Source organism: Tenrec ecaudatus, chromosome 7 (assembly GCF_050624435.1).
Source record: "Tenrec ecaudatus isolate mTenEca1 chromosome 7, mTenEca1.hap1, whole genome shotgun sequence".
NCBI classification, from domain to species: Eukaryota; Metazoa; Chordata; class Mammalia; order Afrosoricida; family Tenrecidae; genus Tenrec; species Tenrec ecaudatus.
In genome coordinates, this window is record NC_134536.1 from 125,572,805 (window position 1) to 125,598,337 (window position 25,533).

General features: G+C 45.7%; 1 protein-coding gene across 2 annotated transcripts in view; it reads left to right on the forward strand.

Moving 5' to 3' along the window:
- The window catches only part of RCAN2 (regulator of calcineurin 2), a 251,420-nt gene extending 227,345 nt beyond the window's left edge, over nucleotides 1-24,075 (forward strand). For both annotated transcript variants that reach the window (XM_075554084.1, XM_075554085.1), the window contains exon 4: nucleotides 23,863-24,075. In XM_075554084.1, coding sequence (XP_075410199.1) covers nucleotides 23,863-24,023 — 161 coding nt within the window. In that variant the 3' untranslated portion in view covers nucleotides 24,024-24,075. The remainder of the gene's footprint in view (nucleotides 1-23,862) is intronic.
- The last annotated feature ends 1,458 nt before the right edge of the window (nucleotides 24,076-25,533 follow it).

Consider the following 25,533-nt stretch of genomic DNA (forward strand, 5'->3'; position numbering starts at 1 on the left):
TCGTCCACTCTTTTCTTGGTGGCTCCTTAGACTGAGGTGGCTTCCTTGTTTTGCCAATGGCAGGCAGCACTGCCCGTCACCCTGGCAGCTAGCTCCGGAACTTTCTGTAAGTTTGTATCCCCAGAAGTGACCCTGTTCTCCGTTTCAGCAGAGGATGCCTGACCTCCGACGTGGATTTCCTACCCTGGATCAGGCAGGAGGCTGTGGCAGTTCAGTGGCAGAATGTGTGCCTTCCATGTGGGTGTCCCCTGTTCCATCTGCAGCCCAGGCCCTCTCTGTGCAGCCCTCCCCTGCCAGTGGAAGCTCGTGTGTTGCTGTGTTGCCGGACAGATTTCACTGGGGCTTTATCACGGGGACTAAGAAGAAAGGCCGGGTGACCTGGTACTGAAAACTCTCCTTTGAGTAAACCCTGTGGCTCACCTCGGGTCGGGGGCCAACTTGACAGTAACAACCAACTGCGCCCACAGGGGACAGAGTGGGGACTGGAGAGGCTGAAGCCAGGTCACAGCTGAGATTTTAGGCTTGCAGACTGGAAGGTAAATAATGGAGATAATCTCTGCTCTGTCTGTTGACTTAAAACAAAAATGCAAAACCCTGCCTGCCCCGGAGTCCGTTCTGACTGGCTGCGACCTTATGGGAGAGAAGAGAACTGTCCCTGCCTTCGCCCTCTGTGGGTTCCTGAGACTAAGTCTTTACAGGAGTAGAAAGCCCATCTTTCTCCCAGGGAGTGGCTGGTGGTTTCAAAGTTTTGACCGTGGGGTTAGGAACTAGACAACTCACCCACTACATTGCCGGGGGCTCTTCATCTACTGCTCGTCCCCTTGCATGGGAGTGGGGCTTGACAAACACAGTCCCTGTGCCCTGACTTCACCCCCAAGGGTTCTTCTGTAATCGAGTGAGCGTAAAGCTCATGGTGAGTCGAATGTTCAGATGGATTTGAGGACCATTGGCTGCCAAGGACCAAAGAATGACAGACTGAGACTAAGTTCTGACATTTCTTAGGGTGATCAGGAAAATATTTTCATCAGAATTACCCACCCCACAGAACTGTAGCTTTGATAACCAGCCATGTTGATTCTTACACATCCTGCGATTTATGAGCCCTGAGAACTCGGGAGGTTACCTGTCCTGCTTCGTCCAGCTCTGGGAGTTCCTGGGCAAGGGGCTTTACGGGCTAAAACCGAGCATGCCATGGTCAAAGCAGAATGAGCTGGACCCCCAAGCAGGCACTCCGATTGGGATGAGGTCGATTGATGGACAAGCACCTCCTGCAGGGGGGTCACTGCGCTTGCCCGGCACAGGACGCTGTGGCCTGAAAGTCAAGTAGAGTCCTCTCAAGTGCCGACTGCTTCGGAGTCTCTCTAGAATCGCCATCGAGGCACTTGGCTTCTTGCAAATGGTCAGTGATTTGCCCTCAAAAAGCTTTGTGAGCAGCAGTAGGTGTCCACCCAGGATGGGCACTTGAGGGAAGCAACGCAATAAGGGAGATCCGTTGTGAAGTGGGGTGTTTGGGGAAGTCTAATTTACATGCCAGAATCCTGAGTCCACGCACTCCCATTCCCAGAGAATCGTGCTTAGGATGGGTGAGCGTTCATTGCAAGCATGAGACACTGGTGCTGCTCTAACCAAGCCTTGTGAAGCCATTTCTCATGGTCATTCAGGCCACCGACCACACCCGGCTGGCACAACCCAGTGAATGGACCGCAGAAAGATGAGGCCCTTTGAGCTACCAGTTTGACACCTGCCTACAGATGGTAATAAGGATTCATCTGGAAATCTGATGGAGTGGCTTCGTGTGAGCAACTAGCTCTTCATGGGACCACTGCGGGCTAAGCTAGAGGAGCCATCTGACTAACCTGTGCTGTACCCGAGGGGAAACAAGGTCCAAGGAGGGAGACATGACTTGCCAGTGACAGAATAGGGACTTCCCATGCAGCGACCTCCTAATTCGCTCCTTATCAGGAAGGCCCAGACTTAGTCTCAGTCCCTGGGCATCAGGTCTCAGTGGGTTTCTGGTCAACTCGGGTTAGAGCCAGGAATCCACTAAGACCTTCTTTATTTTTAAAGTCAGAATGTTAGAGAAAATTTGCAGCCAGTGTTTTTCAGATGGATGCGAAGAGGAGGTGAGGGCAAGTCTTAGACAACTTCACCACGGAAAGAGCTGACTCCGGAGTTTAGAAGACTCATCCAGGGACAACTATGAGCCGGGATTGAAGAAGGCAGATGGATCGGGTGAGATTTAGGACCCAGAAGGGGCATTTTCCAGAGGCTGGCACAGAGGAAGGAGGAAGGAAATGGTCTTCGAGAGATAGAGGAACACCGGGTTCTTCTTAGGGTTAGCAGCAAGTTGGCAAACATACTATAAATACATGCCTTTACCTCAATTGTGCTAACTGAACAGGCAACTTCGCCCCTGACCTTCACCTTCTGCTAGAACGATGACAGTGCTGTCTGCCATTTACCAAGTGCCCTGCAGTGTGATAGGCACAAGAGATGCTGTGAGGTGCCAACCAGTCAGTTGTGACGCAGAGCAGAACAAAATGCCTGGGCCTGTACCATCCTGATAATTGTTCCTGTGCTCCAGCCCGTTGCTGCAGCCACTGTGTCGATTGACCTGGTTGAAGACCTTCCTCTCTTTCCCTGCCCCTCTACTTTGCCAAGCAGGATGTCCTTCTCCAGGGACCGGTCTCCCCAGGCAAGAGGTCCAAAGTACGTAAGAAGAAACCTCTCCATCCCTGCCTCTGAGCAGCACCTGGGCTGCGCTTCCTCCGAGACAGATGTGTTTGTCCTCTTAGCATACTCCAGGGAATTCTCAGTCTTCTCGGCCAGCACCATCACCGAAGCACATCAATGCAAGATGGAAACGCTCACTTTCCGCATTTTACACATCAGGAAAGTGGGCTGTGCACCTGCGGATGAGCTTGGTCAAGGTGATGCAGCTGGCTGGTGGCAGAGGCAGTATCAAAGTCTGAACCATCTTAGTTTAGGGAGTGAGGCCCACCACTGCCTTCTCTCAAGGATAACATCAACACCAAGCCAGCCACTCTCAAGTGGACTCCGGTTCAAGGCGCCCCCGTGCCAGAACAGAACAGTGTTCCATAGGGTTTCCAAGTGGTTTGTTTCTTAGAAGTAGACCTCCAGGTCTTTCTTCCAAGTGCCTCTGGGTGAAAGGTAACCTGTGGGTGATCTGCTGAGCCTGTTCACGCTTGTACCACTGGCTGCCTTTGCTGACTGTAAGCCAGCTGTGCTCTGACATCAGTGACACATTGCCCCCAACCTGCTGTGACAAGTACCTAACTGCATCCTGAGCTTCCAGAGAGCCATGCTCCATGTCTACTGAATGTGCACGTAAAGCCCTGTGCACCATCGGGAGCAGGAGAAATTAAGGAGCATGCCCCGGTTTCCTAAGGACGATGGAGACTGAGCTGTTCCCTGGAGCAGCTGCAATTTGGATGTACTTTGAGCCTGTTCCTCTTTATTTGGTTACCCACATGTCCCTTTTCTGTATCTTTGGATTTCCCTTACCCTATACAGGTGAGTGATTCCTATCCAACAACTGAGGTGAAACATCACAGTGGCTGTATCCAAGGGCCCGTCCTTGTGGCTGCTTGAGCTGCAGCAGTGAATGAGCGAGGGGACAGGGTGCTTTCTCCCCATCCCCATACTTCCCCTCACCCCAACCAGTTACCAGGCAAGAGCTTGCACCTCTAGACTCCTCCTGGCACTTGGAATAAACGTTACCCCCTCCTTATGATAATTTCCTATAGTCCGATGTAACCCACTCCCATGTTTTCTGAAGAGAGAATATATGTTTTATTCTGTTGGGTATCCCTAGTAGCTGATAACAGCTGGCATATTGTGCATGCATAGTAAATACTGGATGGATGAATGAGTGAATGAGTGAGTGAGTGAGTGAGTGAGTGAGAGAGTAAATAAATCAGACTATTACCTGCCTACAGATATTTTCTCCACTGGCAAATTATTGCTTTCTTATGACGTTAGCCAGACTGAGCCGGACGGCACCAAATGAATGTTTTCTCTTTAAAAATAAAAATAAGAGCACCTCTAGCCTTTTCAGTTGGGAAAAAAATATGTGTTGAAGTGCATTCTTAGTCTCTGCCAGACTCATCTCAGAAACACACGGTGACCCGTTCCACGGTAAAAGACGGCAGCCTCGTTCCGGAGGTGGAGAAGCAGATTAGGAGGGGCCGAGGGGAGGAGAGAAGGGAACTCGTCTGATCAAAGGAACAGGAGTTTGGTTCGGCAGAAATGGCTAACAGTGCTAAACTGATCGGGCTGAGTAGCTGAGAGCTAAAGGTGCTGGGGCCAAGTCATGGTAAAGCAAGAGCCTTCTGGATCCGGGGCTGAGAGGCCCTTGGGCTAAGGACCACTCCTGTGCGCGGGCTGGCTTGTGGGAGCTTTGACCATTCAGATGTTGTGGTCCATTCAGGTGTTGAGAAATGCCCCTTCGGGACCCTTTCCTGGGGACAGAGTGGTCGCGTCGGCCACAGGAAGGACTAGCACAGCACTCTCAGAAGGTGGCCTTTTCCACTGAGGGACGCGTGGGCTCCCTGGGGCTTTTAGGCAACTCCCTGAAACAAGCAGGAGGGAACAATGGGGCTCACACTGTACCTTTGAAAAGCTTCATGTGACTGTCTAACATGAGACTAGGGCCACGTGACCCTAAGAAGCATCCTTCAGTTCTGTTTATGACCATCACAGCAAGGTCATAGTCCAAAATTTATGAAAGTCGCAGTTTCATACATTCTTACTTGTCGTCCATGTGCCTATAGGCCCTGTTTTTATTTAAATATATAGAATAAATTAGGAGGGAAATTAAATAAGGACAATGATGGTTGAAACTTAATTTTTAAAAATGGCATTGAATCTAATTGGCTCATAGTAATAATGGGCTATATACAGGAGCCCTGATGGCATAGTGGTTATGAGTTGGGCCGCTAATCCCAAAGTTGAGAGTTCGAGCCCCCAGCCACTCCTCAGGAGAAAGAGGATACTTTCTACTCCTGTAAAGCATTTCAGTGTTGGAAACCCACAGGGGCAGTTCTACCCTGTCCTGTAGGGTTGCTCTGAGTTGGCATTGACTCAATGGCTGTGAGTTTAGTTAGGTTTGGTTTGAGTTAACCCTGTGTGCCATTCCTGACATGATCAGTCTTTATGGGAGCGGGGAGCTTCCTCTTCCTCTCTGAGGAGCAGCTGGTGGGTAAGAACCTGTATCCAGCTGGGAACGGCTTGGCCTGGTAGCTTGCCTAAGGATGCACCGCTGATAGGTTAGCATGGCTCCCTTTGGCAGTGTCAGGGTGAAGACAGGGTGAGTGAAATTGGATGGGGGTTGTTGAACGTGTATCCTTTATCCCAGTGCCACGATGGTGAAAAGGTTCGCCAAAGACTGCCAGAGCAGGGTCTTGAGTGGGACGATTAATTTCTTCAGAAGAAATTCAAAGTGATCATGAAAAAAATAATGTGTAACATACCCAACAGGATTTCCATTTTCTCCTTCCGTGTCTGGTTCCCCTTCAAACACATGCCCTGCATCCACTGGGTTCGGCTCCTGGGATGAGGTCTGGCATTTGCCATCCTCTCTGGTCTGCGGAAGGGTCGTGCATGGGGTCTCTAACTCAGAGATGTTAGTAAGAGTCTCCCTGGTAAGCTTAGAGGAAGCCAGTGGTTAGCGATGTCCGGGACAAAATAAGATGGACCCTGACCTTGAAGTGGAGAATGGAATTCAGATCTAATTTGTATTTACCTCTGATGATTTCGAACACCCAGAGCAACGGAGCGTTGTGTTCTCTTCTGAGGTAGAACCAAATGGACAAAGCAGAAAAGCAGCCTAGCAAAATAGCTTCTCCCTTCCCAGCAGCAAAATGGCAAAGCCACTTTTGTACTCCACACTAAGGGACAGGAGCTCAGATAGGGCATGTGAAATGCCAGCCTTTGTACTGCTCTCTAGGATGGCTCATTGTGCCTGAAACTGCCTGCAGAGACTGATATGAAAAAGTCATTGTCCGCTCTTCATTTGCCTCCTGCTATATTTAGCTCTTGTTAGGGAGATCGATTTTAGTTAACTGCAGGGGAGGGTTTAAATTGGTGCTCGAGTTTCAGGTTGTGAGCATCAGCTAAATTGAATTTTTTTCTTTCTTTCTTCTTCCGAGTTCTTCTCCACCAAAAACATGCCGTAGTAAGACAATTTTCTTGGGGTGAGTTGGTACTTTCAAATGGAAAATATATTTCATCGATCCAGGTAGCTTATAAGAAAGAAACTTTTTTCCCTAGCTCATTATTTGATTCCAGGGTAGTAGAAATTCCATTTTTGAAATATTAATGAGCACCTATATTTTTTTGTGCATGTGGTGTACGTATTATATAGAGCCTTGTTGCCCAGAGGGAGCGATACCACCCTCTGGGGGAAGCAGTGCAATAATCCAGAGGGCGCTGCAAAAGCAGATACCCATAAATTACCATGGATTATGGGCTAGAGTACAAACGTTTTCATTGTGAGTAATTTTTTTCTGAAGAGAAGATGGTAGGACAGTGAGGTGGTTTATTGTGCTAACCTGGCCGATAAACACATGTGGGGTTAATTAAAGGGTGGATAAATGTCTCAGTAAGCCTAGCCTTTCGAGTTCTCGGGTCTCTTGCTTTCAGATGGTTGGACCAGGGTGTAGCTGCCTTAGCCAGTTCCCTGCTTCAGCTGGCAAGGCTCACTTCACATCCCTGAGGAGAAGCCACACGGACCTACCCTGATGCAGTCCTGGGTGCTGGAGCACCCATGTGGAGACCCCTGCCAGCACTGAGATGCTTACACATTCACTGACTCAGCTTTCCTCCTATAGTTGGCATCATAGTGTGTGCTTTGTGAGATGGAGGAGGACTTTGTGGATTGGTGTCGGACATATGGGTTAATGTTGGATTTGTGGGCTTGGGCAGCACTGGGTTGGGATGTTTCCTGATGCGCACTTAACCTTTATATAAAACTCTCTCTTATGCATGAGTTTCTGTGGATTTGTTTCTCTAAAGTACTCAGACTAACACAGACAGGTAAGTTGAAGAACCTGTGGTTATGACATCTCAGTTCTCATTCGACAATTATTAGGGAGGCAATCTCCAGATCCCCAAAAGTTGTTCCTAAATCTGTGTCCCATGGCAAACGTCTCCCACACTCAGAACAGTCGAGTTTGGTGCAGATCTACCTTCGGTCAGATATTAGTCTTACCTAAGACTATGCAGTGTCCCTTTCACCACATCAAAAAGTAAAGATATACTTCCAGATGCACTAAGCATCTTTAACTGAGCAAGATAGTAATAATAACATTTAATGGGTATCACAATGGTGCCAAATTATTTTTTTCCTTTAAAAAAATCATTTTATTGGGGGCTCATACAACTCTTATCACAATCCATACATAAATCCACTATGTCAGGCACATTTGTACATTCATTGTCCTCATCATTTTCAAAACATTTGCTCTCCGCTTAAGCCCCTGGCATCAGCTCCTCATTTCCCCCTCCCTCCCCACTCCCCACTCCTCTCTCCTTCATGAACCCTTGAGAATTTATAAATTATTATCTTGTCATCTCTTACACTGTCTGACATCTCCCTTCACCCGCTTTTCTGTTATCCATCCCCCAGGGAAGAGATTATATGTAGATCCCTGTAATCGGTTCCCCCTTTCCACCCCACCCTCCATCCACCCTCCCTGTATCACCACTTGCCCATTTATTTTTACAAACCATTGTATGTGCCTTGGGTTTTTAATATAAGAGGCTTTATAGAAGCTGGTTCATAACTACAGAGTTTACATGAGTTGAAACCTGAGAACCATTTATACTCTGATCACAGATCTGAAAGACAAAGAAAGCCAGTTCACCAGTGCTCAGCTAAGTGTGGTCTCTGTGTGTCGTTTCCCACCCATGAGAGTCCCATTTGTGGCTGGGCAACACATGCTCCCATGTTTCCTTTCCTTTCTCAGAATGTTTCCCTGGAGGGAAAATGGAAAGGGCTTCCCCCCACCCCAACATATATTCCACAATCATCTTCAGTTACTATAGAGAAATAATTTATCTCCTTATCACACAGATCAAACACGGTCAATGGCAGAAAATTAGAAACTATAGGTGAGAAGGGGGAAGGCGGGATTAGTAAATCCTACCACCCCCATGTAAGTACTTAAAGTGTGTTGTGTCTCTCTTTCAGATGTGTGTGTGTGTGTGTGTGTGTGTTTCCCATAGCTATACCTTTTGTAGGGTTCCTAATATCCAGGAAGGTAGAATAGCACGGTTTAGTCCCAGGGGAAAAAATCACCAAATACACTTGTGAGGAAGTACCCCCAGCAATTTTATACATTCATCTCTCAGTTTCCTCTTGCCCTGTAAGGACAGACCCTGCCTCACAAGGACACTGAGAGCCCTTCTTCCTTGGTCTCCCTCTCCCCCATGATGCTCTCTGAGTTCTTCTCTCCCTTGGTCTTCCCTGTGGAGTTCTTGGGGCCCAAATGGTTAAACACGCCTTTGCGGACCAAAAGCTCAGGGTTCTGAGTTCATGCAGGAGCCTTGGAAGAGAAGCAGGATGATGTAGTCCTTTCACCCACACATTTTTGGCGAGATGTGCAAACCGCATTGCCCCCCACCAGGAATTTTGCGTAATAAGTGTGCTGTGCTAACGTTTTGACAACTACGTGTTTAAAAAGCAGGATAGTGTTTATAAAAATAACTCAGGAGGGAGGGCACAGTTGGCATGCACTTGTACAAGGCGGGCTTGTACTATTTGCATAAAGTTCCATAACTTCGGAGAAGTCAAAGGCCTTGAAAACCCTGTGGCACTATTATGGAATGCTTTGTTTAAATCAAAAGAAGTGCAATTTAAAATAAATAAATAAAACCAAAAAAGTGCAAAATGTCCAAAAGTCTCTAGAAGACCATTTCCCGATCCAAGGAGGGAAATCAGAGAATATAATGTCAAATTGTCTTGGAATTGAGATGTTTCTGGAGCCACAGAGGCTGGATGAGCCCCCCAAAACTATTGTCCGGAGATCATCTTTAAACTGGAAACCAAAAAATACCCTTGAAGTCTTCCTGAGTCAATACTTTAGCTTAACTCGTAAAAATCATCTGCTTTGATGTTTATTCTTTTTCAGAGAGGACAATCGCACTGAGGACAAACTCACTGCCCTTGGTCGAATCAATTCTAACTATGAAATCAAATTAAGAGCAGCAACGTGGGAGGTTAGATCGCATGCATAAGGGACTGTGAATTGATGTTAATACTAGAAGAACCCTTACAGAAGGAGGATAAGAAAGATGCAGGATGGCAGTGTCAATGAATTGTCAGGGTAGTCGTGGTTTGGGTGTGTATAATTTCAACGGCAGCAGCAACAACAAAATGAAATCGCATATATGAAAATCCCGTGGACTGCAGTTGGACCCTGGCACCCTTTGAGTCACCATAAGTGAAAGGGACCAGCTGAGGACAACTGGTAAACATCCTTTACAGGTTCTGCTTTTGCCTCCCAACGCTGATTCAGGTCCTCAGTCCAGCAGTTGTCCTGTGAAGTTGTTTAGTTTTTTAAGTGTCTTGGGAAGAAGTGAATATAAATAGATTCCTAAATCCAATCTTTAAAAGCAACTTCCAGGAGACAAATAAAGCCTCTCTTAATTAAGTAGAGTGCTTCTTATCATAAAACTAAAACACATTTCTCCCTCCCCATTCCCTCTTCACCTCGCTCTTGTTTTTCTCATTTGATGTGGCTGAACACCGAGGGTAGGCTAAGAAGAAGAAAAGCTAATTGTTCTTGGAGGTAGAATTTTCCTGAAGTGAACTCATGCTATGCCAACTAAGGCAGGGAGCTTAATTTTCAGACCTCATGTAATTATTGCACTATCCCAAACTTCAACCTAAATTCCAGAAGGAATGTGATGTTTACATCTGGACGCCACATCATCTGGTATTCCCCAAGAGCCAAATCAAAAATATCTGTGGAAACAGACTATGAAGAAGCTCCATGTCATCATCAAAATAAGGCCGGAGCCAACTACAAAAGAAACCATCAAGTGCTCACACACAAGTCCATGTTGAAGGTCAAGGAAAATTAAAACAAGTCCATGAGAACCAAGATACAGCCTCAACTAGATCCCACTAGGACTTAGAGACCGGCTGAAGAAGAGACTGAAGGCACTGAAAACTGATGGCCAAAGACCAGAGGAGTTTGGGGTCGTCCTATATAAAGAAAGCCAAAGCTCATTAAGAAAGAAAGCAAGAAACACAGAAAATCCCAAACTGCGTGTCAGCACCGACTGTGAAACGTGTGCTTCGATGGAATAGTTAAAGTGAATGAAAGACATAAAGTCAAAGAGCTGCACCTGAGAGTCCCAGGGTAGCTTTAGAAGACAAAGCATCAAAATGAACGGGGCAAAGACCTGGATTTAGAAAACCCAAACAGGACAGACTCAGCACATCTCATGCTTAAAAAAAAAAAATTTTTAAGAAGTACAAAAATCCGAGTCTTGAGTTGAAATATTGCCTCTAAGAGCAAAATATTGAATAACCTAGAGTTTGGAAGGGATACAGAGAATCATTGTACCCAAAAGTATTGGTTATTAATCAGCCGTTTCAGCCATGATTCAGAACCAATAGTCCTGAAGTCCACGTTGTACTGAAGGCATTGATGCAAAACCCGGCTCCAGGAATTGATGGAGCCAATTGGAATGTTTCCATAAATGGATGCAGGGTTGGAAGCAATCACTTGCCTATGCCAAGAAGTTTGGAAGCCCACTACCTCATCAGCCGGCTTGGGAGATATCAATATGCGTGTTCATTCCAAAGTAAGATGGTCCAATAAAATGTGGAAAGTATCAAATAATACCATCAGTGTCACGTCAAAGGAAACTTTGCAGAAGATAATTTAAAAAGTGTTGCAGCAGTGCATTTACAGAGAACTGCCAGAAATTCCAGATGGATACAAAGGTGCCTTGGGAATGGTGGACAATGCGAATAGCTAGCAGAGAAGACCAGCAAGATCTTTACGTGTGCTCTAGGCTCTGCAACGGCATCTGACTGTGTGGGTCATAAAACTATGGGAATCCCAGAATGCTGACTTAATGATGCTCATGTGGAACCTACCTGTACGTGAATGTGGAAGCAGTGACTGGAACAGAACACGTGAATACTGCATAGTTTAAAATAAAAAACTGTGTGTCTAAGGGTTGTACCCCTTCACCATGTTTATTCTGTATGCTGAGCAAATCATCCAAGAAGCTGGATTATTGCTGAGACTGTAGCCTCGGGTTTACAGTGAGACTCATTAGGAAACTCTGTACTATACAGATGATGCAACCTTGCTTGCTGAAAATTAAAATAAAAAAAACACTGAAAAGACCAGTGAATATAAAAAATCGTCACTACTGCTAATCAATAAATAACATTGAAAATATTGACATCAAATGATGTACTACATGGGGCAAAAGACTTCTTTAAAGTGTTAAGACAGCAAAGAGGTCACTTTGAGTCCTAAGGGCCACCCGACTCAAGCCAGAGTATGTTTAACTGCCTCACATGCATGTCAAAAGCAATAACATTATTAAGGAAAACTAAAGAAGAATTGATGTTTTTGAATTATTATATTGGTGAAGAATATTGGACTTCTGGAAGAACAAATAAATCCATGTAGGGAACATGGATTCAGAATTCTCCTTAGAAGCCAGGACGGTGAGACTTTGCACATGTTATCCAGAGGGACCAGCCCCTGGCAAAGGGCATCATGCTCAGTATGGTAGCGGGTCAGCAGAGAAGAGGAAGGCCCTCTACCAGTCAGTCACAGTGATGTGTGTGTAGAGCAGGTCTGGGCAGTGTTTCATGGGGTTGAGAAGAGTCATGACCAACAGGACAGCAGCTAACAACATCAGCAAGGTCATCATGAAGATGAAAGACGTATACGTGAAGCACCCGGCACGTAGTAATTGCTCAGTAAGGAGTGGTTGTTACGATGATTCTGCCGTGAACCTTTTTGTTCCATGAGGCATGACTCAGAGGGAAGTTTCCTCTGAGGTTACATGAGCTGATGTGTATAAAGCATTTCACACAGTACAACCACTCACCAAGCACCATGCGTGTGTTCACAGTGGTCGTGGTGGTGGTAACTGGCATGATTTCTTTTCCCCTGAACTGCCAGGGAAAGAGGTGCAGTTTGTCTATGCTTTGCCTTATACTCTGTGCCACCTTGTGTAGTGGACAGTCTGTGATAGAAGCAGCTACTGCACAAAGTTGCCATTCAGTGAGTACCCTCACCCTAACACTGACCGACAGCATCATCAAAGTGACTTCATGGAAACGACACATGAGGAAGAGAAAAGAATTGTACAAGACAACACCCCCCTCCCCGCCCCTGCCACTCGATCATTTATTTTCATCTTGAAATGTACCTATATACTCGAGTATAAGCTGAGGTTGGGTGTTTTTTTTTCAGCACATTTTTTTTATGCTGAAAAAGCCCCCAGTTCTGTAGTGGTAAAATTAGGTGCCTTGGCTGATACTCGAGTATACACAGTATATATCTATTGTAAAAAAAAATTGTTTTCTCCATGTTCAAATTGACCGTATTAACAGGTAGGGACCAAATGATCAATTTTAAGTTTCCTTTAAGTGCTTCTGCTTTGAGCCAAGGTCAAATCGGCAATGCGATCCCTTGTTCTACGTCCTCTGAATCAAGCCTGAACTTCTGGTGGTTCCCTGTCAATGTATTGCTGCAATGGTGTTGGATGATCTTCAGTAAAATGTTCCTCATGTGAAATATCAATAATATCGGTCTCTAGTTTGAGCAGTCTGTTGGGTCACCTTTCTTTGGAATGGGCACCAATATGGATCTCTTCCAGTCAGTTGGACAAGTAGCCATCTTCCAGATTTCCTGGCAGAGATGAGTGAGGGCTTCCAGGGCTTCTTATGCTTTCTACAAGATGTTCACTTTTCGTAAGCTGTTTATGTGTGTCTCATTGACTGTGCCATGAGACACTGTGGATAACCCTGAGAAGAATTCCAGAACACTTCATTGTGCTCATTCGTAACTTTTATATGGATCAAGAGGCAGTTGTACAAACAGAACAATGGAATGCTATGTGCTTTAAAATCAGGAAAGGGGTGTGTTGGGCTTGTCTCCTTTCATTATACTTGTTCAAACTGTGTGCTGAGCAAATCATCAGAGAGGCTGGATTCTATGAAGAAGAGTGTGGCATCAGAATTGGAGGAAGGCTTATTAATAACCTATGATATGCAGATGGCACAAGCTTGCTTACTGAAAGGGAGGAGGACTTGAAGCACTTGATGAAAAAGATCAAGGATTACAGCCTTCAGTATGCATGACAACTCAATGTACAGAAGACCCCAATCCTCACAACTAGACCAACAGGTAACCTCATTGTAAATGGAGAAAAGGTTGGTGTTGTCAAGGATTTTGTGTTACTTGGATACATAATCAATGCTCATGGAAACAGCAGTCCAGAGATCAAATGACATAATAGATAAATCTTCACAAGACCTACTTAGAGTATTGGAAAGCAGGGATGTTGCTTTGAGGACTAAGGTGTACCTGTCCCAAGCCATAGAATGTTCTATCGCCTCCTATGCGTGTAAAAGTTGGACATGCAATACAGACGATCAGAGAAGAATCGATGCGTTTGAATGGTGGTGCTGGAGAAGAAAATGGAAAGTACCACGGACTACCAAAGGGGCAGACAGATCTATCTGTATCAGAAGAAGTAAGGTCAGATTGCTCGTTAGAGGTATGAATGGCAAGACTTTGTCTTACATACTTTAGACATATTGTCAGGAGAGACCAGTCCCTAGAGAAGAATATCATGTTTGGTAAAGTGGAAAGGTGGCCAAAAAAAAAAAAAGAGGAAGGCCCTTGACTAGATGGCTTGACACAGTTGCTGCGTCAATGGTCCCAGGCGTAGCGCAGGACCGGGCAGGGTTTCATTCTGTTGTGCACAGGGTCGCTATGGGTGGGAGCCGACTAACACCAATACCAGCAACGAGATCCCTCTGCCCAAGACGATCTCCTCAATGCAGCTGCAGATAAAAACTCACTATAAAGAGAAGCTTTCTTTTGCTTGTAGTGATAATGACAACTCAGTGTGTGAGTTTCAAACCGGGTTCCAATGTCGATTAGCTGTGTACCTTAGACAAGTGTCTGAACCACTCAGTGCCTCGGTTTCCCCGGCAGTAGGATCGAGCTGTGGGAAACAAAGAAGAGAATCCATCTAAATCTATAATTCCAGCACCCCAGTGAGTGTATTCAGTGTGCATTGCCTGTTGACTACCATGTGACCTTGGTATGTTGTCCCTTTCGAACCATCTTCTGGTGTCGTATTAAGATGTAAGTGCCTGTGTTGCTAACTCAGTTTTCTCCATGCGAGGGCGCTGGTTTTATTTTACTCTGTCGTTTGGAGTTGACAGTTCTACCCGTAGAAAGCACCCTTGGTCCTGTCCTCGTCCATGCCAGACTCTGTCTCCTAGGACAGCCTAGGCAACCCCATTCCATTTCCAGACGCCCTTGCTGTGATAACTCCCTTGTTTGAGAACCGCACTGTTCTTACACTTCCACAACATTTATTGGGTGGTTCTCAAATGCAATAAAGAGTTGCCGGAAACCTAGGGCGAGGAATGCCTTAGCCGGGGCCAGAGGCACCAGTGTGGGAGCAGAGACGAGAAGAATGGGAGGGAGAGAGGCAGCGCAGAGGTCAATAAAACCCGCTCCATGGTTCTCACCGCCCCCTGCTCCCCCCCACACACACACACACTTCTTTTAGCCAGAACACTGCCAGTTGATACTTTAGAGTGCTGTTCAGCAGCACCTCTGCATGGGAGAAGGGGTGTCTCTCTGGGAAATTTTGTAATGTTTTTCATAGTAACTCAGGCTTTGTACTGGGGAACACTTTACCCAATAACCAAGCCCGCTCTCTCTATACCCACATGGACTGAAAGTGAGTCAAGAGATAGGTGAAGTTCACATTCTGGCCGGTGCCTGGACTTTTTATTTTCTCATTGCTCTTGGGTCACCTCTGACTCACAGCGTTCCTCCTGGTGGCGGAACATAGTGCCAGTCCATGGCATTTTTAATGCTGGGTTTGGGAGAATAGCTCACCAGGCTTTGTTTTAAGGTGCCATTCCCAGTTCAACCTTTCGGTTAGCCAGGGAAGCAAGTTAACAGATGGTCGCCCAGGGATTCCAAACTCTAGTACACTTCAGCAGATAAGGATCCCTTAAGACAGACGGCTTCATCCCACTGCTTTTGTAAAGAGAATTCAAGAAGGAACTAGCTCATGGTTATGGAATAATGGGGAATTTCCAGTGGGACTTGGACTGAGAGCCACCACCACGTGACCACACCCTTCATGCTCTGGACTAACCCAGGAACATGAGCAGCTCCCTCCCAAGAACGGAGGAGCAGCCCATTGGCACCTTCACTCTCTCCTCCAGATTTGCCACAATCGGGACTCTGTCATCAACCTTTCTCCACCCACTCGGGAAAGGAGGAGACCGAATTGAGCAGTGGCCAAACCTACATCAGTTCCAAAGACCTACATGAGAATTTAACTTTTGGCCAGATGCTAAAGGATTTTTCAATAGCGTTGGTGGGAATTCTATTTCGTGGAAGTAGGTGGGAAGCCCTGATCAATGCGATTTTATTTAATAATAATGACTCTTATTGCTATTATAATGGTAGAGCACACAGCTAAAGACACATCACTTCAACAATCTCTACACGTGTGTTTCAATGACATGGGTGACCTTAGTCAAGGTGTGCCCCCATGCTCACTCTCCTTTTCGACCTCATTCCACCACCATTATCTTAAACTCATGGTCTCCCTAAGCTTCCCATCGAACCTTTTGAGTTGCCACTGTCATTTTGATCTCACAGAGATCATGCTCAACGCAGACAAACTTTACTAAGACGACTTCAAAGGATCATCTTTGCTTAAGATTGAAAGTTTCAATATTATCTCAGAGAGATAGTTTCAGGCACTCATCCAGTCTCAGTGGCACCCAAAAGTGTGAATAGCCACAGGCTACGATGGGTAGTAAACCTTCCCTCTGTTCCCTAAAGGAAACACAGGCCTTCCCTGGCTCTTTCTCACTGCACAATGGCCAGATTTGTCTCGGCCGGTATGGCCACGGCCCATTGGACTTCTCGTCCCCAATCAAGCCCAATGGGTCCCTGTGCTGGCTGATCGCATTGACGTCAGCCCTGGTGGTGGAGGAATTAACTGAATCCTAAAGGGAAAAGAGGCCAAAAAAAGAAAAATTCAATCCAGCACGATCCAAATGATTTCTTTTTATTTTATGGCCTCTCAGCAGCTGTTAAGCTTTGCTGGATTTTGATAGTAAGGAAGTTTCCCAAAATAGAACCGTGAAATGTCAGAGTTAATGGGATCAAAGCAATAAACTATCCCTACTACCAAGAAATGTGACTTGATTAACCTTACAGGAAAGTTCTTCTGTGCCCTGCAGACAGCATGCTCCAGGGCTGCCTCCCCCCAGTTGTTATTCCTGCCTATCTATTTTGAGAGGAAAGGCAACTGAGTTGGGGTAAATGTATTACAACAAGAAGTGTCTCAAAGGGACTATTCTTTAACTAAGGTAGAACACAACAAAGGTTGAGTGGAAAGGTTAGTGTCTTGCCAAGAGATAAGAAAGGGGACTGGTGTCTAGTCCTTCCTGTGTTTTGGGTACTGGCATAGTCTACGATATCAGCCTAATTCCTGCAATCATAATGCTACGCTCCACCCCTCTCGAGCACTGCCCCACACCCTTTGGAACATTAGGAACTGTCATCCCTGCCATCTGTGACAGCAGCTCCTGAGCTGCTTCAGAGAGTGATGCTTCTCCAAACACGAAGCTTCAGAGAGCTCCAATATGCAAAAACAAACAAACAAAAAGCGCCGACCTCCTCTAATTACTCATAAATTATTCCTCTGTGTCTCACTTACGGGCATTCGACATCACCCTGAACTGCATCTGGAAAGGTAGCAATTTTGGAAGCCTTGATTATGACAAATTCAGCTATAGCTTGCTGCCCAATTTCAAAGGATTTCCTGTTGTTTCGTAAACATAGATGAAAGGAAACCACGCTCAACTGCCATCACGTTAATGCCAACTCATAGAGACCCTACAGGACAAGTTAGAACTGCCACTGTGAGTTTCCCAGAGAGACTTTGATTATTTATAGGAGTAGAAAAGGCTCCATCTTTCTCCCAGGAAGCTGGCTGGTGGTTTTGAACTGCTGACCTTGGGGATCACAGCCCAATTTGTAATCACTGTGCCATCAGGGCTCCTATAGAGGAGAATACTCAAGATTAATTAACATGGCTGGCTGGGAGTAGCCAGGGATCTGATCCAGGATTTCATAACCCCTTTCCTATTTGATGACCTCAGTCTCTCCCTAACCTTCATTATCCTCAACCTGGGTGACTGCCGTTTTTCCGATGCAAAATTAGGATACCGAGTGGAGCAGAGGATAGGCTAGGTTATATTTTGCTATTACCCTTGTGGAATCTATAGCCTCCTGCCTATCATACAGGTGACACGAGGAATCATCTGTGGGATGCTGGGTCAACATGTAGAGTCTACTCATGCAGCCTGTGCAGGGCTACATCCCTATACTGATAAATTATGATTTTAATAAGCCTCTGCTGCAAATTGTTGAATACACAGATGCTGGAGAAGCACAGCTCAGAGAGACCACCAACCAGCTCTGTCCAGGGCCAGTATCATTGGCATCCTGAAGTGGTTCCTTAACCTTGAAGATTGGAAGAAGGAGAGGGAGAAGGAGGAGGAGGAGGAGCAGGAGGCAGACGAGGAGCAGGAACAGGAGCAGGAGCAGGAGGAGGAAGAGGAGAAGGAGGAGGAGGAGGAGAAGGAGGAGGAGGAGGAGAAGGAGGAGGAGGAGGAGGAGGAGGAGGAGGAGGAGAAAGAAGAAGAAGAAGAAGAAGAAGAAGAAGAAGAAGAAGAAGAAGAAGAAGAAGAAGAAGAAGAAGAAAAGATACTTGAAGGAAAACTGAGCCCACACAATGAAATGAATTTTATTTAGCATCAGTGAGTACATCCCTCTGACAGACAGGTATGGTATAACTTCAGAGCAGGCCACAGTGTGGTTGGGCACACGCTGTCCAATCCTACTTGTTGAGGTGGGAGAGTGAACTTCCTTAGCCTGAGGGACAGCAGCAAGAGTCTGCTTCCTCGTTCCAGCCTACGTGGCCTGCTTTGATCACTCTTGTTGGAACCCAAACTCCTCCTCCACATCAGTGCTGTAGCATCAAAGATTTAATAGCCATTGGCACAATTCCCCAGCCTCTCTATCTTCAGTTTCACCAAGTCTAGACTTTACAACGCCAGTCTTTGTCATGCAAGTCTCTGATCAGCTCTCCCCCTCATTGCTGCTGTACCTACCCAGGGAACTGCTAGAGGGGAAGCTATCTCCAGGTTTGTGAAAGGTTTGATGTGCTCACCTGGGAAGGCATTTACTCTGCACATGGTGGGGAAAGGGTAGGGGTGTGTGTGTGTGTGTGTGTGTGTGTGTGTGTGTGTGTGTGTGTGTGTACCTTGTCTTGGCCAAGCACCGTTTGGATATTTATAATATATGTTCTTGTTCTCAAGTCATATGGGTCAGATGCTTCATTAGCTCACCCCTGATGGATGGTTGGAACTGCTTCTCTTGGTGGGATGTGTGATGTTAGCTGACACTGAGCATTTCCCAGGCTGTATGGGGCTTGCAGGTCAGATGATCCCCACCCCTCTGCTACACCATAGGCTCCCAAACTTAGTTAGCCTACTACCTCCTTCTCAGGAAAAAGAAATCACTCAACATTCCAAAAATCAAAAGCTTTTGTGCCCTAGCCCCAAGCTCGTGATAGCTTTTGCAGTCCTGCCTGCCCAGATCACTTCATCACCCACTCCCAGGGGGCAGTATTTACCACTTTGGGAAACAGTGCTCTACAAAGGTGGATGTCCAGAGAGTTCAAGGGAAGCGTTTTTTGCCAATCGTAACAGGAAGAGAATGCTATTGGCTTACTCTGAATGGCTGCCCCTTTTTTTGCCTTGAATTTTTGTTGTTGTTGTTGAATCCATGGAAGGCATTTAGAGTTCAATGGGGGGGAAATAGTATGTCCCCTTGGTCCCCAGGGTTTACCGGTGCTGGGAGTTTAGGGCATGAAGCCTATTTCTTCCCAGTCATGCTGTTTTGCAGAGCTTCACCAGATAGCAGTGTGCACTAAAAGTAGGTAGCAGCTTTTCAGTGAAGCCCAGAGGTAAACCATGAAACTCAACTCAACTCATGGCCATGGAATCAATTCTGCCTCCCAGAGACCCCATCGGGCAGGTAGAAGTTCCCGTGCAGGCTTCCGAGAATGGAGTTTGTTTTTAACGGGAGTCGAAAACCTCATCGTCCTCACACAGAGTGGCTAGTGGCTAGTTCCCAGAACATATAAGGGACCTACACATCCGCAAGTTCATTCTTCCCAGCAACCCTTGGAAAAGCATCGATGTTTGTTAAAGTAGCAGTGCTTCCTTTTCTTGAATATCCGCACCTGGAATTGAAAGTGGTGCCTTATAAGATTGTGCTTTGGTAAACTTTGGTGTTTGCTAAGCCATACCCAGTAGCACCTAAGCATACAATCCCTGCACCTGAGAATGATTGCCATAGGGATGCAGAACAAGCACGCCCCACGGCATGGAAGACTTCAGGATTTGGTGGTATTTGGCCTTTATCCTCAAAGAAGAGCGGGAAAGGGTTTAGGTAACTCAAAGCTAGATATGAGATGATGCCAAATGAAAGTAGCTGATTTGGTGGGGATAAACATAGCTGTCATGACTACAAACTAACAAGACAAACAGTGTGTCAATCTCTTATACTCATGTATAAGAGAGTTTTATAAAAATGTTAAGTACACATCAAGAAAACATCCCAACCCAAAGCTGCCCAAGCCTACAAGTCCATTAACCAATACGTCCGACACCAATCCACAGAGGCCTCCTCCATCTCACAAAGCACACCCAATGACACCGACTGCAGGAGGAAAGCCGAGTCAGTGAGCGTGTAAATATCTCAGTGCTGGCAGGGGTGTCCAGATGGCTGCTCCAGCACCCAGGGCTGCATCGGGGTAGGTCCGTGTGGCTTCTCCTCAGGGATGTCTTGCAGTAAGTGAGCCTTGGCAGCTAAAGCAGGGAACTGGCTAAGGCCACTGCACCCTGGCCCGACCATCACAAAGCAAGAGATCCGAGAACTAGAGAGGCGAGGTTCACCAAATCATTTATCTCTCCATCCTTCAATTAACCCCATGTGTGTTTATCAGCCAGGTTGGCACAATTAACTTTAACTAGCTCAGTTTTAAAGCAAATAAGAAATCATTGGATTTGCTGTTGAAAATTCAGAGTGCAGCATTATGGAGCCACATCTCTACTAGTCTAAAGATGCTGGTTTGGGATCTATTAAGACCTGGAGAACTACTGAAAAGGAAGATGGAGACATTTTTCTTTTTCTCTTTTTTTAAAAATCATTTTATTAGGGGCTCATACAACTCTTTTTACAATCCGTACATGCGTTATTTGTGTCCAGAACATTCATACATATGTTGCCATCATCATTCTCAAAACGCGTGCTTTCTACTTGAGCCCTTGGTATCAGCTCCTCATTTTCCCCTCCCTCCCTTCTCCCCCTCCCCCTGAACCCTTGATAATTTAGAAATAATTGTTATTTAATCCTATCTTACACCATCCGACATCTTCCTCACCCAGTTCTCCGCTGTCCGTTCTCCAGGGAGGAGGTTACATGTAGACCTTGTCATCTCCCTCACCCTCCCTCCACCTTCTCAATATGGCCACTCTCACCACTGTTTCATAGGAGCTCATCTGTCCTGGATTCCCCGCATTTCCAGTTCCCATCCATGCCAGTGTTCATCTCCCGGTTCAGCCAGTTATGTAAGCTAGAATTGGGATCATGATAGCGGTGGGGAGGAAGCATTCAAGAACTAGAGGAAAATTGTATGTTTCATCGTTGCTACACTGCACTCTGACTGGTTCGTTACCTCCCCACAGCCCTTCTGCAAGGGGATGTCCAATTTCCCCCAGATGGGCCCACTCTGCACTCCCCCTCATTCACAATACTATGAGTTTTGGGGTTTTTTTTGTCTTTGATGGTTGATACCTGATCCCTTTGATGCCTTGTCATCTCACAGGCTGGTGTGCATTTTCCATGTGGGCTTTGTTGTTTTTCAGTTAGAGGGCCCCTTGTTTATCTTCAAGCCTATGGGACCCAGAATCTATATATTTTGACAACTAGGCACCATCAGCTTTCTTCACTGCACTTGCCCATGCACCCGCTTTGTCTTTGGCATTCGCGTTGGGGTAGCTGGTGTGCTTCTTCCTTGTGGCCTTTGTTTCTTAGCTAGATGGCCACCTGATTGTATTAAAGTCTTTAAGACCCCTGGTGCTATATTATTTGATAGTCGAACACCATCAGCTTTGTTTGCAACTTTTGCTTATGCACCCATTTTGTCCTCGGTGATCTAGTCGGGACAGGCCGGTGTGCTTCTTCCATGTGGGTTTTGTTGTCTCTCAGAGAGATGGCTGCTTGTTTATCTTCAGGTCTTTAAGGCTTCCGGTGCTATATCTTTTGGTAGCTGGGCACAATCAGCTTTCTTCACCACATTTGCCTGTGTACCCATTGATATCAGTGATCGTGCCAGGCAGGTGAGCAACTCAAACTGCCGAATTGTTAGAACAAAGTGTTCTTGTGTTGAGGGAGTACTTGAGCAGGGCCCCACTATCCATCTGTTTCCTTAATACTAAACCTATAAATATATGTACATAGATCTATTCCCCCCTCATCGTTTATAAATATATTTACATCTTTATATGTCTGTATTTAAATCTCTATGACTACCCTTTGCCTCCTAGTTCTTTCCTCTGTTTCTTTGTACTTTCCTCTTGTTCCACTATCATGTTCTGCTTTCATTTGGGTTTTAGGAATTCTTCTCAGTTACATTGCCCTTGATCCATCCCTGTCAGACCTCCCACACCCTCCTTGAGACTGATTTTGAATCACTTGTTATTCCCTTGTCCCTGGGCTTGTTAACACTCTCTTCTTTTCCCCCGCCACCCCTATCCCCATGTCATCCCACTGTTCTCTCTTCTGCTTGTTTTTTCCGCCTATCCCTTCCAGGTAGGCATGCTATGTACTATCACAAGATTGAGTACCATGAAGCAACAACAGAAAGTAAAACAATAGCTACAACAACAACAACACACACACACACATAAACGTATGAATAGTTCAGGGTCTGTTTGTTTTGATGGAGACATTTTTCAATGACCTTTTCCCATTGATCCCTAAAACATGAGCAGTGACAACCTCCTCCTCCTGCTCCACCTCCGAGAAGTCTCCTATGTGTCTTATAGACCCAGTTCAGTGACCCCAAATTCTGAGCAGCCTTCTGGAGTGACTTGCACTTGGTGACTTGATGCCACAGCCCTGGACATATGGACCATGCTAGGGCTCACCATGTTTTAATGTTTTGTTTTCATAAGCTTCCAATGGACTCTGCTCCTGTGAAAGGCACACCTTTTTTAATTAATCATTTGATTGGGACTTCTTACAGATATCATCACATTCCATAGTTCAATCACATCAAACGGTATTGTACACGTGCTACCACAATCAGTTTCAAAATTTCTTTCTTCTTGAACTCCTTGATATCAACTCCCCTTTACACCCACACCAGAAACCCTTTTTTTCTTCCTATAATAGGTTTTTGTTGGGAGTTTTTTTTTGCCATAACTTACATGATCCAATGTATCCATTCACATGCAATTCTGTTGTCCAGTCTCATCGAGTGGGGTTATACAGTCATCAAAGTGATCAGCTCTTCTCTTCCCTCTCTCTCTTCCTGTACCCCAAGGGAACCATTACTCCTGTTACTCTTTCTGAAGGGTTATCTATTGAAAGTCACACCTATTTGTATTATGTGTTGTATCCCTTATTCTTTGCAATGGACCAAACTGTGAGAGGGGCTCAATAAATAACTAATGGAATGAAACCGACAGACAAGAGACCAATTAACTAATAGCAGTTTGACTGTAAAATTAGCCAGTCATGAATGATAGACTCTCAGCACTGAAGGGACTTTGGCCATCATTCAACCCAGTTCTGCAGTAACCACTGTGAATTGTGGACAAGAGATGATCTCTCCTTGGGTCAGTCCTGGTAAGAAATGTATAGCTACAGAGAACCTTAGAGACTACCTTCCCCATAAGATGAGGACATGAACTGAATGGTTGGGGCAGTTATGTAGATAAATAGCTGCAACACTGGGAAATAGAATAGAAACTAATAACTGCCCCCCACCCCAAGCCCAGAGTCAATTCCAAGTCATAGTCACCCTGTAGGACAATGTGGGACAGCTCCCTGGAGTTTGAGATGCTCTTTGTGGGAGCAGCAAGCCTCATAGCCCTCCCATAAGCAGCTGGTGTGGTTGAACTGTCAACCCAACAACTAGCAACCCAGTGCTCGACCCACGGTGTCATCAGGCCTCCTTCAGAACTCCCAGGCCCATTTAATCATCTCCACGCAGTAAAGCAGTTTGTAGTTGAGGATGCCAAGGATGCTTAGCGACTTGTTTAGGGTTGCACCGTTGACAAGCGGTGACAGTCAGCTCTCATTCCACTTTCTGATATTCCATGCCATCCCTGGATAAGACCTTGGGGGTTCGGAGATTCTAGGGAAATGTTCTCGCTGCACACTTTGCCCAAGGTTCCATCTTGAAACGCCACCCATTTTAACACCCATTTCCCTTGCTTTTCAGGAGAGAAGTATGAGCTTCACGCAGGGACTGAGTCCACCCCCAGTGTGGTCGTGCACGTCTGTGACAGCGACATAGAAGATGATGAGGATCCAAAGACTTCTCCAAAGCCAAAAATTATCCAGACCCGGCGTCCCGGCCTGCCGCCCTCTGTGTCCAACTGAGCACAGGCTTCCCCTTGAGGATGATTAATCTCCATCCCCACTTTATCATGCCCCCCCCATTGTTTGCTTGTGGAAAAAAATGCCTTTAAATCCCAGGGTGTTTGGTTGTTTGCCATTGTAAGCAAGCCTATCGGACAAAAGGGCTAGGAAAAGGTGATATGTTTCCTGATCATATCCTACTCCATCACGTGTCATTCATTCTCTAGAAGGTTCTAGAGGATTAAAAAACAAAACATGTTCTTATCAAACCATCAGGACCACCAGTATCTACATTCCCTCATGTTGATCCAAGCCAGCGACATGAGGAACAACTAGCGCCTGTGTCTGTGAGATGTTTTGGCCCCAGTCCTAAGACGTGTGCATTGTTTTTGTCTTGTATTTTTTTTCCTGGCCACGTACATAGGACCATACGTAAATTTGACTTTGACTGCATGAGATATCCCTATCTGGTCTCACTCAGTCTTCTGCATCCAGACATTCCCAGGACCTGCATGATCACCAGCATTGATGTTCATGATTGGAGAATACACTAGAACTCACACATGTGTCAGCAGCCAGCCATGTCTTCTCTAGTTTAGGAAAACTTATCAGCTATGTCCAGCTCAACAAGTCTGGGTGTATTTACTATTTTGAGTCAATACTTTATAGCCTGTTATAACTCCTGGAAGCAAACCCAAGCTTTGCCCCAGAAATGTTCCTTATTAGATTTTTAACATCACTTCCAGACAGAATTGTCCCCAGCCCTAAGGGGGAGGCTTGTCCAGGGCCATAGAGACTGATGGTGTCAGACAAACTTATTTATTACAAAGTTGCACGGTGTCTGAATGATTTTGGGGTCCCCCTCTTTGTATATTTGTACAAATGTCTCAGCTGTGCTTTTAAAACCTGGATGTTTTTTATTTAGTGACTGTTCAGCCCTTAGCTGCTTCAGCACACAATATGTGCATTGCTTATGAATGCATTCATATACCAATACAGCTAATCGGATGCTATTACATCTATTGTAGATAATGCTGAATTTTGAAGGGCACAAACTATCTCATGCCATTATATAAACAATCAGCCAGCATCTTTGCTGCCCACAGCCTTTGGTTTCTAAATAAAGTAAACAGATGGGTGTTGATGGACAACCTTCTTGGCTGAGCTAAATCTCCCTGACGCTGCTTGGCATATTAACCTGGGGAAGAATCAGTATGTGAACGCCAAGCCTACTCATGCAAATACTAACCTGCTCAAGGTAGCGACTTGTTTTTGTTACATGTGATTTTTCTATTTCTCTAGCCCAAAGTGCATTACAAAAGATACACCTGTAAGAACCATTCATTACCTTCTGCTGTTAGGTGCCACGCCTCATCTGTTCCTGTATGTTCATGAATTATTTAGATGTAAATCCGAGTGGGGGTGGAGTGGGAAATGACATCCATTACCCAAGACACGCCTGAGAACAATAACACAACTGGCTGCCTGACGGATTGCTGTGGCCTTTGTGGACCAGGGTGTACACTAGTTT